Below are 15479 nucleotides of genomic sequence, written 5' to 3'. Positions count from 1 at the left end.
CCCTGAAAGGGGGTCAAATGGAAGATGCTTCTTGGGAAACTGCTGAGAAAAGTCACCCAGAACAAGCACGGACTGTGCAGGTTGTTAACAAACAAGACACAGCAGGGATTTAGTTTCCAAGTTTGAAAACGGGGTCACTTCCGGAATGATTCCAATTTAGTTCCTGTGAAGTGGAAACTAAGAGTTCTTTGGAAAGTCAGTCGTGTTGAAAGGTGTTTGCTGGGGCAAACAGATGAAGGAACGTTTCATTAAGGTGCACATGGTGTGAAAGGCTCAGGCAGACTCGTAAAAGAACAATTCCCTGAAGCAGACACAGGAGAGAGGATGTTCAGCTAAAGCAAGCATGTGAAAGGACACATGATGAAGAATTTTTCTTTCTTTTTTTTTTTCATTTTATAATACTCTTTTATTTGATTAAGAATTTGCCTTCATTGTGTACATTGGAATGTTATATTCCATATGTATTTTATAGGGTTACAAAATGTCTCTCATTTTAAATATTACCCCAAAAGTAATTTCAGAAAAAAGTCTTGTAAAATTAAACTTGACTTTAAAAATCATAGGGACGAACAACTCTGAAATACAACTGGATTAATAAGATTTCTTGTCTACTTTACTACATGACAGACTTCCTATCCCAGTCCCCTTCCTCAGAAAACCTCATGTGAAAACGAAGCTAGAGATAAGGATTCTTCCCTGATGCAGTGTAGGGAAAAAGGAAAGGCTAGAAATTTCTTTGGCAAGCCATCCCAGCCACAGTCTTCTGTGGGACTGCCCTGCTTCACGGATAGTATACTCTTGCCAGGGAAGGCAGGTGTTCAGAGGGAGATCTCTGCTCTGCTCTGCTCTGCAGCCACCTGAGAGAATGGAGGTCATCTACTGCTTCCCATTGCTACTGCTTGCAGCCTTCAGCAACTGATCTTCTGCCCCACCCAGTTCAGTGCTTGGCGGGTGGGATTGGCTGATTCAGCCTCTATTGAAAAGGTAATAGATCAAAATGAGCTGAGAAACTCCTACAATTATTACATGATGACACCAAAAAGCCAGAGGAGGAGAAAAAAGGTTTTCAGAAACAAGGACAGAGAGGGAGGTGGTAAATGTCAGGTTAGATGGGATATATTTGAGTAACCCCTCACTATACACCTGCCTCTCAAAATGCTACCACTCAAATGGTGAAGATGGGGTCTCTCCAATGGTTTAGGGCTAAGGAGAAATGGCACAGACTCACTAGACTCATTTCTGCTGGAAAGAAGGCTGATGAAGGGAAGAGCATCTGGGAAGGGGAGGAGGTGGACACTCGGGATCTGAGTGGACTACAGTGCTTCAACTCAATCGCCCCACAGCACGGAGAGAACTGTAAGTTACATAGGGAACCATACGTCATGTAGGGAACTGTAAGTTGGGGTAGCATTAGCAGCAGACATGATTTCCTGTGGAAATGGATGTAGCCATCTTATTCGGCATCTTGAAAAGGTGTGTACACATAAAAGCTGCTTCCCAGCTGGCTACCTTTAATATTGACACAAATGGAATTCACAACACTGCCTGCAACTGGAAGGGCAGGGCTCACAAGGACAACTTCATAAAGAGATGGAGCAATGGATGGATACAGGAGAGAAAACAAGACAACCTTGTATTTCAACTTTTAGACTCTACATCCCTTAAGCAGTTCACTGGTACTGTCTAATGTCAAGAATGGGTTAGATAACCTTGTTCTCAGAGTGCTGAACACAATACTACAGACAGATGACCCCACTGTGTGACTAAGTGTACTGAAAGAAAACAGAAAGCAAAGGGGTGTGAAAGACTCAAATCTATAGAGAAAACTTTTTAAAACAAAGTATGAAATATACCTATATTTAGGGCTTAAAATAAAGGGAGACTTAGGTGAAGGCAGAAGAGCTACTTACTGGGGCATTCCATTCCCTGGAGAGCTGGCTTCCTGCTGGCCAAAGAAATCAGCAGCCTTTCCCTTTATGTCAGTGTCATTTGTCAAAAATGTCTCTGTGACACCGCAACACTGGGTGTGAGTTGAGGGTCCTTGCGCACAGAGAACGTGTACTGTATCAGAAAAGGGGTTTGGGGGGACCTCCAATGGCTTGTAAATTTGGAAAAACTCTTCAGCCACTTTTGGCTTCTTCTTTATTAATCTGAAATCCTTCCTTTTCAGCTTTCCCTTCTTGGTATTACAGGATTTCGTATTTGTCACTAAGAAAGTGGTCTCCGTGGAAAACCTGACGGGACGGTTTCCATCTACCTGGGTCACTTTGGTAACCTGTGTGTTGCAGTAATTCTGTTTGGAGATGAAAGAAACTTGAACAGGGAAGAAGTCATTAGGCTGCCCAGGAATGCTGAACTCCAGGCTGCCACTCTTATTTTTGGCATCAATCACTGGCAGGCACCACTCCAACATATTTCTCCGACTATCATGTCGATATTCCCCATCGATCTCACCAATCACAGGCACACCAACACCCGATGGGAGTGGATAGTGATGACCACATCATTGAGCTCTAAATTATCTTCCTGTAGTCCGAACTCTTTGTTGACATCACAGCTGTTTCCACTTTCCAAAGGCCAGCAATTAATTGTCAAAGGAATAAAAGATTCCTCTGTTGTTTGTAGTCTCCACTTTAGTACCCCTACATCACTGTTCACTGGAAATGACTTCTCTGGGTTTTTCAAGCCAATGAGAGACTCTGCAGTAAAACGTTTTTTTATCCACATTTGGATGCGTCTGTAGCAGCACCCCTTTCTTCCTTCCTTCCTTCCTTCCTTCCTTCCTTCCTTCCTTCCTTTCTTTCTTTCTTTCTTTCTTTCTTTCTTTCTTTCTTTCTTTCTTTCTTTCTTTCTTTCTTTCATCTCTATTGACAGAGTTTTATGACGAGTAATTACTCTGGTTGTTTTCTGCTCATTATGGGAACATTTGAGGCCAGGCAGAGCTCAGTACAGCAACAGCATATCCTCTACAAGCATGTGTGGCCACATCCAGCTCAGCTACCCCAGAAGAACAAGGTAAAACACTGAGCCTTGAAGTGATGTGAACCTGTTTTTGCACAGATCTCATACAGACAATCCCCAAGCTGGAGCTACTTGGAATATCTTGATAATATGTGCACAGTTTTGGAACAAAGTAAGAAAGAAGGAAAGAAAGAAAAAGAAAGAGAGAAAGAAAGAAAGAAAGAGGGGGGAGGGAGGGAAGGAGGGAGAGAGAGAGGCAGAGAGAGAGAGACATAGATTTAGTAGTTTTATTGCCACTAGATCATTCAGTATTCAATGTCTACAGTGGATTTCGTGAGTTTTCCTTTTTAATTCTGAACATTCCAATGCGTGTTGAAAATCAGCAGCCACTGTGATGATCTGATGGGGTTTTTTTTTCCTTCATGCTCTAGAGGGAAGGTTTCTTAGAAAAAAAACCTCTCTGGTTAAATTGCCCATGACATTGGAATATCGTTTTGTGTAAATTATTGCTTCCTAGAAGCCTGTTTGCTTTTTCTACTCCAGCTCATATGGCCCACTTTAATGAGATGATTTATTAAAATTTACTCACATTTAAATATTCCAGATTAACTTTCTCACACTGCTCCTCTTGGTTTAGGATTTATTCACTACATATATATATATATATATATATATATATATATATATATATATATATATCTCCTCTGTATTACATATCATTAAATATACACAATATTGTATAATATATTAACAATTATATAATGCAGTCAATAACATATAATGATATTAATAATTAATATATTAAATACATGTTACTATATAATATATTATATATATTTAAGACTTAAGATCCAAGTTAGTCTGTTCAGGAATGTATGTGTGTATGTATGTGTGCACATGCAAATCTCTATGTGTTTTCATAAGGCACATTTTATACAGAAACGTGGAGATGGCTGCACCCCTTTCTTATCTTCATTTTCTTTCTTTTTTTTTTATGATAAGTTGTTTTGTTTTTAAAGATTTATTTATTTATTAAGTACACGGTATTGCCTGCATTTATGCCTGCAAGCCAGGAGAGGGCACTAGTCCTCATTACAGATGGTTGTGAGCCACCATGTGGTTGCTGGGAATTGAACTCATGACCTCGGGAAGAGCAGACAGTGCTCTTAACCTCTGAGGCAGCTCTCCAGCCCTTATCTTCTTTTTCTACATGAAGACAAATCCGGCCAAATTTGTCACCTGAGATCCTAAGCATGATCATGCCATGCAACTCCATATTCTGTAATCCTCCATCTCTCCCACAGGTTAGTGTGATCTTCTCTTCAATCTTCATGTGCATACTTTACATATTAATAGGTGGAACATGCACTCTGGTTGCTTCTGAGGTACGTTTTCCCATATTAGAAGACATAATAGTTTCACCTTCAGATTTCAATTTGTCCACAAAGTTATCTACTTCCTTCCCTTTAGCTCCAAGTTTCAAAGCCTTGCTGGGGCCTGAAGGTCTGGCTGGTGCAGGCGCCACTTTTGGTTTATCAGTTTCAATGATAGTCTCTGTGATCATGGCTGCTGTGCTGCCTCCAGACACTGCAGAACTACCAAATCCGCCAAATTCTGGTGTTTTTTTCCCCTGTCTCTCTGCATCTCTTCGGGCCTGTTGTAATTCCTTTGCTTTACGCCGCGTCTCAGCCTTAGCTCCACGTTCTTGAGTCTCTCTGACTGCTCAGAATACTTTCTCCTCGTGAGAGTCCATTTCTGTGAAGGTTCTGATCTGTGCCAGGTTAACATTCTCCCGGCATCCCATGGCAACAATTTCATCAAAAGCAAAAATCAAATCAAAACAGTGCTCAGATATTTCATTTTCCTCTGAGGCTCGGCAATATTCAGGGATCACCCTTGAGAAGAGCCTTAAAGTCTCCAAAGCTTCTAAGATATTGCTGTTCTTTGTAGTGATCAATACCATGTACAGTTTCTCCATAGGTTGGTACACATATCTTACACTCTCTGTTTCAACAAAAGTATGCTGTTTTCCAGTGTTCATGAGTTTTGGGAAAGCTGCTAATAAGCCTTCAATCCGAGTTCGGGTCATCTCCACGAACTGTCGAGAAACAATAGCCTTTCTCGCATTCGTGCAGACTGCTGCTGCCAACAGCACCATGGTGAGGCCGCAGGTGGGGTGCGCCATGCCGCTCTGACTCTGCAGGGACTCGGGCTGCTGCCCAGAGAGGTGGATCTCTGGCCGCTCCGGACCTGCCGCCCCTGACAGGAGCCTCTGCCGCTTGGCCTCTTGAAGGATTTTTCTCTAACAACAGACATGTAATGGTCTCTCTTATACTGCGTAGTTGAGCTGCATGTGTTAGGACTCTATAGAGAGCAAGACACCAAAAAATTTTGGGTGGTGTGTTAGTTTCTTGTTGCTTTAGCAGACTCAGGGTGGTTGGCAGAGTGATGCCAGCTGAGACAGGTGCAAGTGCTGAGGCAAGACACATGGAGGACACATGATGATTGGAGAACATAACTAGGACTCAACGGACAGTGACTTGGGCTGAGCTTGGCTTGCTGGTACAGCTAGCTGTATGATGCTCTGAAAACTTCTCCTGACATTCCTCCAGGTCCTCCTGCTAACTAGGCCCAAAGCTGAAGCCTGGCAGTCTCACCAGGTAGGGCCACCCCAGCCGATTCCCGTTTGACTCTACCACACTGGACTGCTGATGTATCCGTGAACCTTGAGTGAATGGAGCAGCTGCTCTTACCCTGTGAACTGAACTGACTGTTTCCAGCCAACACTGACAGGAGTTCCTCAAAGAACCTTTCTAAACAGGTCCACTTCCCCCTCCTCTCATCCATTCTTTTGTACTAACTCTGGGTGTTGGGTTAAAAGAGAGGTTAAAGCATTTAAAACCCATCATTTAAAATAGGATTAAAAAAATAATAATGTAACACTTACCATTGTTTATTGGTGATTCCATAGAGATAAATGCACCAAAAAACTTCTGGTGATGTTCTGGCGGCTTCTTGCTGCTTCTGCAGACTTGGGCTGACTGGCAGAGTGAAGTGGGAGTTTATGGATACATCAGCTGATACAGACTCATGGGGAATTTTGCTGAGGCAACACCCATGGGAGGCTAGACCCGTGGGAGGACACACGATGTTTGTAGGGAGTATAATAGGACTCAAGGGACAGTGATGGTGGGCTTGCATAGCCAGCTTTACAATGCTTCATTGGTCTTGTGTCTTCTTTAGGCTGATCTTCACTTTGTTGAGAGAGGCAGGACAGAGAAGTTCTGGCATCTCTGCTGGCCCTGGTCCCTCCTGCTGACTCTTGTTGAATCGGTGGAGACCTGACTGTTTCTGCTGTGTCATGCCACCCCTCCTGATTCATGTTTGCAATCCTGACACTATTGAACTGGACTGCTGGTATCCTGACAATGGGAGACTGAAATCACCCCAAGGAACTGCTTCTAAACAGCAAACAGCTGAGCCTCCCAGCTTCTTCTTAATTGACCCGACTTTGCTGATTTTTGTGAACTAAACTGCTGCTATCCTGACAACACAAATTAGATTTGCTCCAACACATTGTTTCTACACAGATCAACTTCCCCCCTATCCTAATGTCCTTTCTCTTGCATTACCTCTGATGGTTAGTGGGTGAGAAGGGAGGATAAAGCATGTAAGAACAGCCGGGCAGTGGTGGCACACACCTTTAATCCCGGCACTTGGGAGGCAGAGGCAGGCAAATTTCTGAGTTCAAGACCAGCCTGGTCTACAAAGTGAGTTCCAGGACAGCCAGGACTACACAGAGAAACCCTGGCTCAAAAAACAAACAAACAAACAAAGCATGTAAGAACCCTTATGAAAAATCGGTTTTGAAAAATCTAAGCCAACAGGTTCTTATCTCAGCTGTGGATGCGCTCCTGAAAGATCAACAGGAAATCACATAAGACCCCTGAGATCCCTGTAAAAGACCCTGGAAAGAAGGAGAAGCAGAAACCATCACAGTAGCAGGGCTACAGGGAGCGCCCAGGGCAGCTTCACGACTGCATCATTAGAAGCTACAATCAAGTGGATGGAAGGAAATGTGACATGACCTATCTTGTGCACACAGCACTTTAAAGGATCCCCAGATGAGTTCTGATCTTTAGCCCTTGGGGGCTCATAATCCTGGGGACAGGACAAGGCTCAGGCCTTCACTGTGTCCTTGAGATCACAGACTCTCGGTATGTGCTTCATAGTGATGGAGAGAGTAGAGCCCGGATGTTACACAGTGAACCCATTAAAGAAAATAAATGACTGAGACCACCTGTGCACAGCCCTGTTCACACACAGCTCTCATAGCCTCAAGCTCTCCCAACAGACACACACAGCTCAGTGACACAGATCCTGAAAGGTTCTCCATCTGCCATTTATTTATTTTTTTAAAAAAGAGAAAAATGCTAAGTATTCTCAACCATTAAATTAACAAGCAATCAACCCTCAGCTCAAGATGATAACAATCAAGGTCACATACTCTTCGTGTGAAAGTATGGAGCTGGAGCTCGGGGCAGCATGGAGCTGACAGGATGTAGATGTACCCAGTGTTTGGCTGGAACAGGAAGGTTGGCTGTGGAAGGGAACAGGGCAGTGCAGGGACAGGGTCCAGGTGTGCAGGGCAGGCTGGGCTCCACAGTTCCTCACATTGAGTCCATAGGCTCACAGGGAACATGAGACACTGTTGTCTAAAGAGAACTGAGGGCTCTGGATGTCACAGGAGAGACATGAACACATCGTCTGTCACTCAGTGCAGTCCAGGCAGCTGTCTTCATGCTAGAGAATGAGGGACAAGACCCATCACTGTGAAGACAACATTCCAACAACCCACCACTCACTCAGAGGGGATTCGTGGAGTCCCTGAAACCCAATCATATCCACATTGCCCCTCTCCAATCAGGCCCCAGAGTGTCACCTTTACCATCTGGGAGAGATCTATCAGAGCTCTAGGAGCTGTCCCTGCCAAGGGTAAAAAATGTATATGCATATGTACATATATGTATTCATATTGGTACAACTGAGGCCCTGGAAGATTTCTCTGGAAGAGTTACTATGGATTCTCAGAGCTCCCCAACATCTCCAGCTTCACTGCAATGTCCACAGACAATCCTGTCCCCACACTAACCTGGAGCTGGAGCACAGTCCCCTCCTTGTCCACCTGTGAGAAGGAAAGCTGTGAGAGTTCAAGGAAGATCTTGGAAGTTCCCAGAACTGACAGAGGACCCAGTTGGAGAAGGTAGCAATGTGGGGTGTAGATGGGTTTCCCATTAATGATTAGAGCACACTTCTAAAGGAGACTGAGAGAGAACTCAGACCCTGCCCTTTCCTACCTGTGTTTCACCTCCTATTCATCACAAAAGCCACCACAGCTCCAATGATGGCCACAGCTCCAAGGTCAACCACAACAGCAATGGTCGCCATGTTGGAGACAGTGTATGGAGGAGGCTCTGGGAGGACAGGTACAGGTAATGAAGGTGAGGGTCATGATCCCAGATCTCAGCCCTGACCAGCTCAGAGTCTGCGGAATGCTCCAGCTTTCCCTGACCACAGCTCTGCACCCACACCCTCCTTACCCCATCTCCCCCATCTCAGGGTAAGGGGCTCAGGCAGCCCCTCATGGTTCACATGGCATGTGTAATTCTGCTCCTTCCCAAGAGGCACCACCACAGATGCCCACTTCTGGAAGGTTCCATCCCCTGCAGGCCTGGTCTCCACAAGCTCCATGTCCTGGGTCAGCTCCTCCCCATTCAACTGCCAAGTCAGGGTGATGTCAGCAGGGTAGAAGCCCAGGGCCCAGCACCTCAGGGTGACAGCACCATAAGACCTGGGGTGATGGGTCACATGTGCCTTTGGGGGATCTGTTTGGAAGATTCAAGAAATCGCATAATTAAGAAGACAAACTGAGGACTGGGGAGATGGCTCAGAGGGTAAGAGCACTGACTGCTCTTTTGAAGGTCCTGAGTTCAAACCCCAGCAACCACATGGTGACTCACAACCATCTGTAATGAGATCTGACGCCCTCTTCTGGTGCATCTGAAGTCAGCTACAGTGTATTTATGTATAATAAATAATAAATAAATCTTTGGGCCAGAACAAGCAGGGACTGAGTGAGCAGAGTTGACCCATAGGAGTTGACCGGAGTGAGCAGGGTCGACCAGAGCAAAGAGAGGTCCTAAAAAAAAATTCAATTCCCAACAACCACACAAAGGCAAACAACCATCAGTACAGCAACAGTGTACTTCCATGCATTAAATAAATAAATAAATAAATAAATGCAAACTGAAAACTGCCAAGACAACGTTAAATCAGTAATTACAATGAACTATGTGTCTGTATGAACACTTTAACTGTCATGGCACTAGTGACCTGCAGGCAGAGCTGGTCCCCTCAGCACAGAACTGCACATTTTCCTGAGGGGACTCAGAAGCTAAGAGGGAATCCACATGAGCCAGTGGGTAAACATGGTCATCTTATGTGATGTTCAATAGCACGAGATAGGCAGCTATATAATGGAAGATGGAATGGAAAATAAGAAATTTCATATGTGTTTGAGTTCGTATCTAAATTAGAAATCAGGACCATATGCTACTGGAAGAGTGACACCATTGAGACTAAACCACTGTGGTCATCTTGCTGACCAACATTAACTGTCAGTCCAAGTAAACAGCCATCAGGGAGTGTGTAGCAGAAATGTGGTGAACCTCTGACACTCAGCCAGAGAAAATGACTCCCAGCCCCTGACTCTGGGGGACAAGGTACAGATGTGTCACACAGGATCCCTGGAGTGTGCTGTGGACCCCAGTGCAGCACTCACTGGAACACAGTGGGCTCACAGGGTGTGTGGTCTTCCCTCTCACTCAGGCCTGGATTGCAGAAGACCCTGTCTCTCAGAGTCCAAGTTCTGATTCACCAGGGGGAGCACTGTAACTTGGTGGGGCACAGGGATATCAGGTGTGATCTGGATGGTTAATTCTGCCAGAAAACATTTTAAGCTCACAGGAACCTTTCTTCTGCCCAGTGGTGGTGGCCCACGCCTTTAATCCCAGCGGCAGAGGCAGAGGCAGAGGCAGAGGCAGAGGCAGAGGCAGAGGCAGAGGCAGAGGCAGAGGCAGAGGCAGAGGCAGAGGCAGAGGCAGAGGCAGAGGCAGAGGCAGAGGCAGAGGCAGAGGCAGAGGCAGGCTGATTTCTGAGTTCAAGGCCAGCCTGGTCTACAGAGTGAGTTCCACGACAGCCAGGGCTACTGATACAAATGATATAGGTGGGGGTGGGGGTATGGTGGGGAGAGAGAGCAATATCATTCCAGTGCCGAAGAAAAACCGATTATAAGCAACATAATACCCTTAAAAAAAGTAAAGATAAAAAGAAAACGAGAGGGGAAAAACACAAGAAAAGTATTTGTTTAGGGTAACCCATAATGGCTCATGTGACCATTCACCATTGCAGGAATAGATAGAATTGGGTGTCAAAGGATGCAAACCCCACAGACACGGAGGGATCTGGTAGACTGTATTCTTTGGAAAGTTCTAGAAACTGGGGGAACCAGCCTAGTGTAGGATAGTCCATGTCTCCCATCGGGTAAAGGAGACTTCAGGTCATGAGGTGTAAGGGCTGACACACTCAGCAGGATAGCAGTGGGTGTGGGCAGACAACCGGGCCTGGGAGAGGCCATGGCTGACAGATGCTGCAGGGGAACTGAAGGGAGCAGCTGTTGTTACCTCGGGGAAATTCTCTCCTTCCCTCCTGAGACAGCCTGGGCACTGTCCAGGGAGAAGGCTGAGCCCTGGGAGAGTCAGTGCAGTCACTGTGATGAGGGATCAGGAGACCCAGGGTCACTCTCTCCCCTCTGAGACAGGGGCATCACCCCAGCTGAGGGTTTCTTCTTCCCCAGGACTGAGCCCCAGCCCTAGGGCAGAGGGAGGAGCTGCCCGCAGCCCCAGCACCTGTGCGCAGCAGCGTCTCCTTCCCGAGCTGCAGGTATCTGCGGAGCGACTGCATGCACGTGCCCTCCAGGTAGGCCTGGTCTTTCTCTGCAATACCAGCCTGCTCCCACTTGCGTCGGGTGATCTGTGCCGCCATGTCCACCGCCGTCCACGTTTTCAGGTCTTCGTTCAGGGCGATGTAATCGCGGCCTTCATAGGCGAACTGCAGGTACCCGCGGAGGAGGCGCCCGTCGGACCCCATGTCACAGCCATACATCCACTGGAGTGTGTGAGAGCCTGCGGGACCCAGTGGTCAGTCCCTCCTCCGCCCCCCCCTCCCCCCCACCGCGGACTCCTCCAAACTGAAAGGGAATCCGGTCCTGGGTCAGTTCTGCTCCTGAAACTCGGACTTTGGACCCGGGACCTCACCGGCCTCTGTTTCGGGACGTGGAGGGGTCGTGACCTCCGACCCGGGGTCACTCACCGCCCTTGCTCTGGTTGTAGTAGCTCTGTGCGGTCCTCAGGCTCCCTCGGAAACTCTGCTCATGGCCCTTGGCGATCTGTGTCTCCCGCTCCCAATACTCCGGCCCCTCCTGCTCCATCCACCGCGCCCGCGGCTCCATCCTCGGATTTTCCGCATCGCTGTCGAAGCGCACGAACTGCGTGTCGTCCACGTAGCCGACAGAGATGAACCAGGGCTCCCCGAGGCCGGGCCGGGACACAGCGGTGTGGAAATATTGCAGCGAGTGTTGGCCTGGGGGCGGCGCGCGGTGAGACCCCGACCTCCTCCCCGGACCCCGGTCGGGTACGCGGGCCGGGAGTGGAGCAGGGCTCGGGGCTCGGGTGGAGAAGGGGCGGAGGTCCGGTGGGCGACGCGGGGACGCGGCACAGGGGCTGTTTCCCTCCCGACCCCGCACTCACCCGCGCGGGTCTCGATCAGGGTCAGGGCGGCCGCCACCAGCAAGAGCAGCATTGTTAGAGCCATTGCTCCCCTGGGGGATTCCGGTCGACTGACTCCTGTGGGCAGCGTGGACTTTACAACCCGCTCCCGCGCCGACGCTGATTGGTTCCGGGTAATCACCTCACCCAATAGGGGTGAGAACTGTTACACGTCATCAGTGTCCTGGCAGAATGAACTGACCCAGGTTAGGAGCAGAAGTGAAACTGGGGAGATGGGAATCCCCAGCCATGGGCTTCCCTACCCTTGACCTCACTGCCTGGAGATTAAGACTTTGCCTGAACCCTGTGCCGGGGACAGAGAGCTGTTTGTCATGGTGTCTCCGAGTTCTGATCCAGATGCTGTCAGGACACCAGGAGAGACCCGCAGGCCACACTCTCTGTGCCCTATCCTCCACTCTTCCTCTTCCTTCTTCTCTTCAGAAGTTAGACCTTGGAGTCTTCTAGAAGAAATGCCACTTCTGGGAATACAATGGAGACACAAGCACTTGGGGATGCAGTGAAGATAGGCTTCTCCTTAAAGCAGAGGCGCTGGTCTGCAAAGCCCCACATGGACTCCACAGAGACCAGGCTCTGTTCACCTGCAATGGGCAGCTCACACTGCCAAGCCTGAGTACAGGACTCTCATCAGTTAAGTGTAGATTTCGCCTCTCCCCTCAGGATCTGTCTTCTCACAGATTCCTTGTGTTACCTCCTAGTTGAAGAGCTGTAGCTGCAGGGTTTTTGTTTGTTTGTTTGTTTGTTTGTTTCTTCTTTGGTTTTTTTTTTTTTTTTTTAGAGATAGGGTTTTTCTGTATAGCACTGGCTGTCCTGGAACTCACTTTGTACTCCAGGCTGGCCTCGAACTCAGAAATCCACCTGCCTCTGCCTCCCAAGTGCTGGGATTAAAGGCATGTGCCACCACGCCCGGAATCTTTGTTTTGTTTTTGTTTTTTAAAACAAAGATCTTCCTTCTGAGTTTGTCTGTGTAGACCTGGGACTCAGCACAGGAGATCCCCTTGTCCACTGAAGAGAGACCCCTGTGCAGACCACAGACAGCAGGGCACTGATCGCTGTCTCCACTGCACTTCTCTATTTCTGCACTTCCAAGGTGCAGTTGCTTTAGTGACTCAATCACAGTAGGAGAGGAACTGTCACCAACTATAACACAGAATAAATATGATAGTATGGTAGAAGCTATGTAATTTCTGACCCTCTCCCTCCCTCCCTGACCTTCACTCATACTTATGAGCTGATGAGGTGAGGGACATGAATGTCACAGCTGTGTGGGACACGGGTTCTGATAATTGAGTTGGCCCCAGAGTTCCCCAGGCCTGTGCAGTGTGGACACTGGAAGAAAGATGATTCTCATGCCAGAGAGCACACACTGGTGATGTGAGGTTTCACCCCTGATCAGTAGTGTGGAGGAAAGATTAAATTTACCCATTTCATGATTCTGTGGATCTTTTCAAATAGCAGCCACAGAAGTGAAGTGGAAAGAAGAGCAGAGATGGGTGGGGACTCCCAAAGTGAGTCACTCATCACAGAGCAATGAATGTGTGTGACCACAGGTGTGAACTCCAGTCACCTCCCCATGAACGTCTCCACAGCAGCCCCCCAGCCTCACCAGGATTCAGCAGACCCTGTCTCCCTGAACCCCACTTATTGGATGCTAGGAGCATTTTCCATGGGGACTTGGTGCTCTTAGGTTTCCTCCTGACCAACCTAGGGATGCTGTTGGGGTCAGGCAGCTTCACAGAAAGGATCTGACTCCATTGCTTTTCTTCTTATTTTACTATGGGTTTTGTTTGTTTGTTTAGACAAGGTCTATCTGCACAGCCCTGGCATTGCTGTCCTTGAACTCACAGAGATACAACTGCCTTTGTGTTGGGTGTCTTAGTTTAGGTTTTATTGCTGTTAAGAAACACAATGACCGGGGCTGGTGAGATGGCTCAGCGGTTAAGAAGAGCACTGACTGCTCTCCCGGAGGTCCTGAGTTCAATTCCCAGCAACCACATGGTGGCTCACAACCATCTGTAATGAGATCTGACAACCTTTTCTGGTGTGTCTGAAGACAGCTACAGTGTACTTACATATAATAAACAAACAAATATTTAAAACAAAACCAACCAAACAAAAAACACCATGACCAGCTACAGTGTACTTACATATAATAAATAAATAAATAAATATTTAAAACAAAAACAAACAAAAAAACACCATGACCAGCCAGGCGTGGTGGCACACGCCTTTAATCCCGCACTCGGGAGGCAGAGGCAGGCAGGCAGATTTCTAAGTTCAAGGCTAACCTGGTCTACAAAGTGAGTTCCAGGACAGCCAGAGCTACACAGAGAAACCCTGTCTCGTAAAACAAAACAAACAAACAAAAAAAAAAAACCCAAAGCACCATGACTTTTTTCCCCCCCAAGAGAGGGTGTCTCTGTGTAGCCCTGCCTGTCCTGGAACTCACTCAGTAGACCAGGCTGACCTTGAACTCAGAAATCCACCTGCCTCTGCCTTCCAAGTACTGGGATTAAAGTCGTGTGTCACCACTGCCTGGCCAAGGCAACCCTTCTAAAGAGAAACATTTAGTAGAGGCTGGCTTACAGTTTCAGGGATTTAGTCCATCATGACAGGAAGCATGCTAGTGTGCAGGTAGACATGGTGCTGGAGGAGCAGAGACTTCTACACCTTGATCCAGAGGCAGCCAGGGAGAGGCTGTCATTCCACACTGGGCAGAGCATGAGCATAGGAGACCTTAAAGCCCAACCTCACAGTGACACACTTCCTCTAACACGGCCACACTCCTAACATTGCCACTCCTTGTAGGCCAAGCTTTCAAACACATGAGTCTATGGGGCCACCTATTCAATCCACCACATTGGGACTGAAGGCATGTGTCACTACACCAGCTTCAGTTAGTTTTTTATTACTGTGATAAGACACTGTAACCAAGGCAACATATAACAATGTTTAATCTCTTCTCTAGTTTCAGAGGGTTTGAGTGCATGATGGCAGAGGGAAGGTGTGGTGGAGGAACAGCTGAGAGCTCAGGACTTGATTTCCAAGCAAAGGCTGAGACACTGGGAATAGAGAAAGTCTGTTAAAACCTCAGTGCCCAACCCAGTGGCACACATCCTTCCAACAAGGCCACACCCCCTAGTCCTTCCTGAACAGTTCCAGGAGCTGGATTTGAAGGATTCATTCCTATGAGCCTGTGTGGCTGTTCTCATTCAAACCAGCACAGCGTTCACTATGAAATGTAAGAGGCCAGCAGGGTTCTGCAGATGTGTCCAGTGCAGTCTGACAGAGATGCCCTCCAACAGGGGACTCTGCTGAGTTAGGTCTCCCCCTTTGCCTCTGTCTCCTCCTGCTCAGCCCCTCTCTGTCTCTGTCCCTCAGGCCTCTCCCCATCATTGCCCAGCTCCCCTCCCTCCTGAGCTCTACACTGACACTGTCTCTTCCTGAGCCTCTAGTTTCTCTCATGTGCTCAGCAGCAGGCTGTGATCAGCTGTGTGGTGTCCCCATGTGAACATTCCAATGGTGGCTGGAGAGATGGCTCAGGGCTGAAAGCACGTGTTGCTGTTGCAGAGGATCCAGGGTGAGTTACATCAGCACATGGCGGCTGTCAACCAT

The 15479-nt window shown here is 47.6% G+C and overlaps 1 protein-coding gene and 1 pseudogene across 4 annotated transcripts; both read right to left on the bottom strand.

The window, feature by feature from the left end:
- On the bottom strand, positions 392 to 5251 carry Gm8752 (predicted pseudogene 8752; annotated as a pseudogene).
- H2-Q7 (histocompatibility 2, Q region locus 7) lies at positions 7340 to 11973 on the bottom strand. Of its 4 annotated transcripts, NM_010394.4 has the most exons (7): positions 11829 to 11958; positions 11392 to 11661; positions 10929 to 11204; positions 8562 to 8846; positions 8319 to 8435; positions 8114 to 8146; positions 7340 to 7764 (listed from the first exon to the last, which is right to left on the bottom strand). In NM_010394.4, the coding sequence occupies exons 1-5, from the start codon at positions 11890 to 11892 to the stop codon at positions 8326 to 8328; spliced, it is 1005 nt and encodes a 334-aa protein (NP_034524.3). In that variant the 5' UTR covers positions 11893 to 11958; the 3' UTR covers positions 7340 to 7764; positions 8114 to 8146; positions 8319 to 8325. The 4 variants fall into 4 exon arrangements, 3 of the variants coding, with proteins under 3 accessions (NP_034524.3, NP_001185489.1, NP_001185490.1); NM_001198560.1 differs by lacking the exon at positions 8319 to 8435; NM_001198561.1 differs by lacking the exons at positions 8319 to 8435; positions 8562 to 8846.
- Between the last annotated feature and the right edge of the window lie 3506 nt (positions 11974 to 15479).

The sequence above is a fragment of the Mus musculus genome, chromosome 17, assembly GCF_000001635.26.
Source record: "Mus musculus strain C57BL/6J chromosome 17, GRCm38.p6 C57BL/6J".
In the NCBI taxonomy this organism is placed as follows: Eukaryota; Metazoa; Chordata; class Mammalia; order Rodentia; family Muridae; genus Mus; species Mus musculus.
This window is presented reverse-complemented; position numbering and strand designations above follow the sequence as displayed.

What these genes read in the sequence shown, in the direction of transcription:
- H2-Q7 (NM_010394.4), bottom strand. Translation starts at nt 11,892, where the DNA reads ATGGCTCTAACAATGCTGCTCTTGCTGGTGGCGGCCGCCCTGACCCTG. An exon ending in CTACAACCAGAGCAAGGGCG is followed by an intron (nt 11,205 to 11,391) that starts GTGAGTGACCCC and finishes TGGGTCCCGCAG; the next exon opens with GCTCTCACACACTCCAGTGG. An exon ending in GGAGACGCTGCTGCGCACAG is followed by an intron (nt 8,847 to 10,928) that starts GTGCTGGGGCTG and finishes TCTTCCAAACAG; the next exon opens with ATCCCCCAAAGGCACATGTG.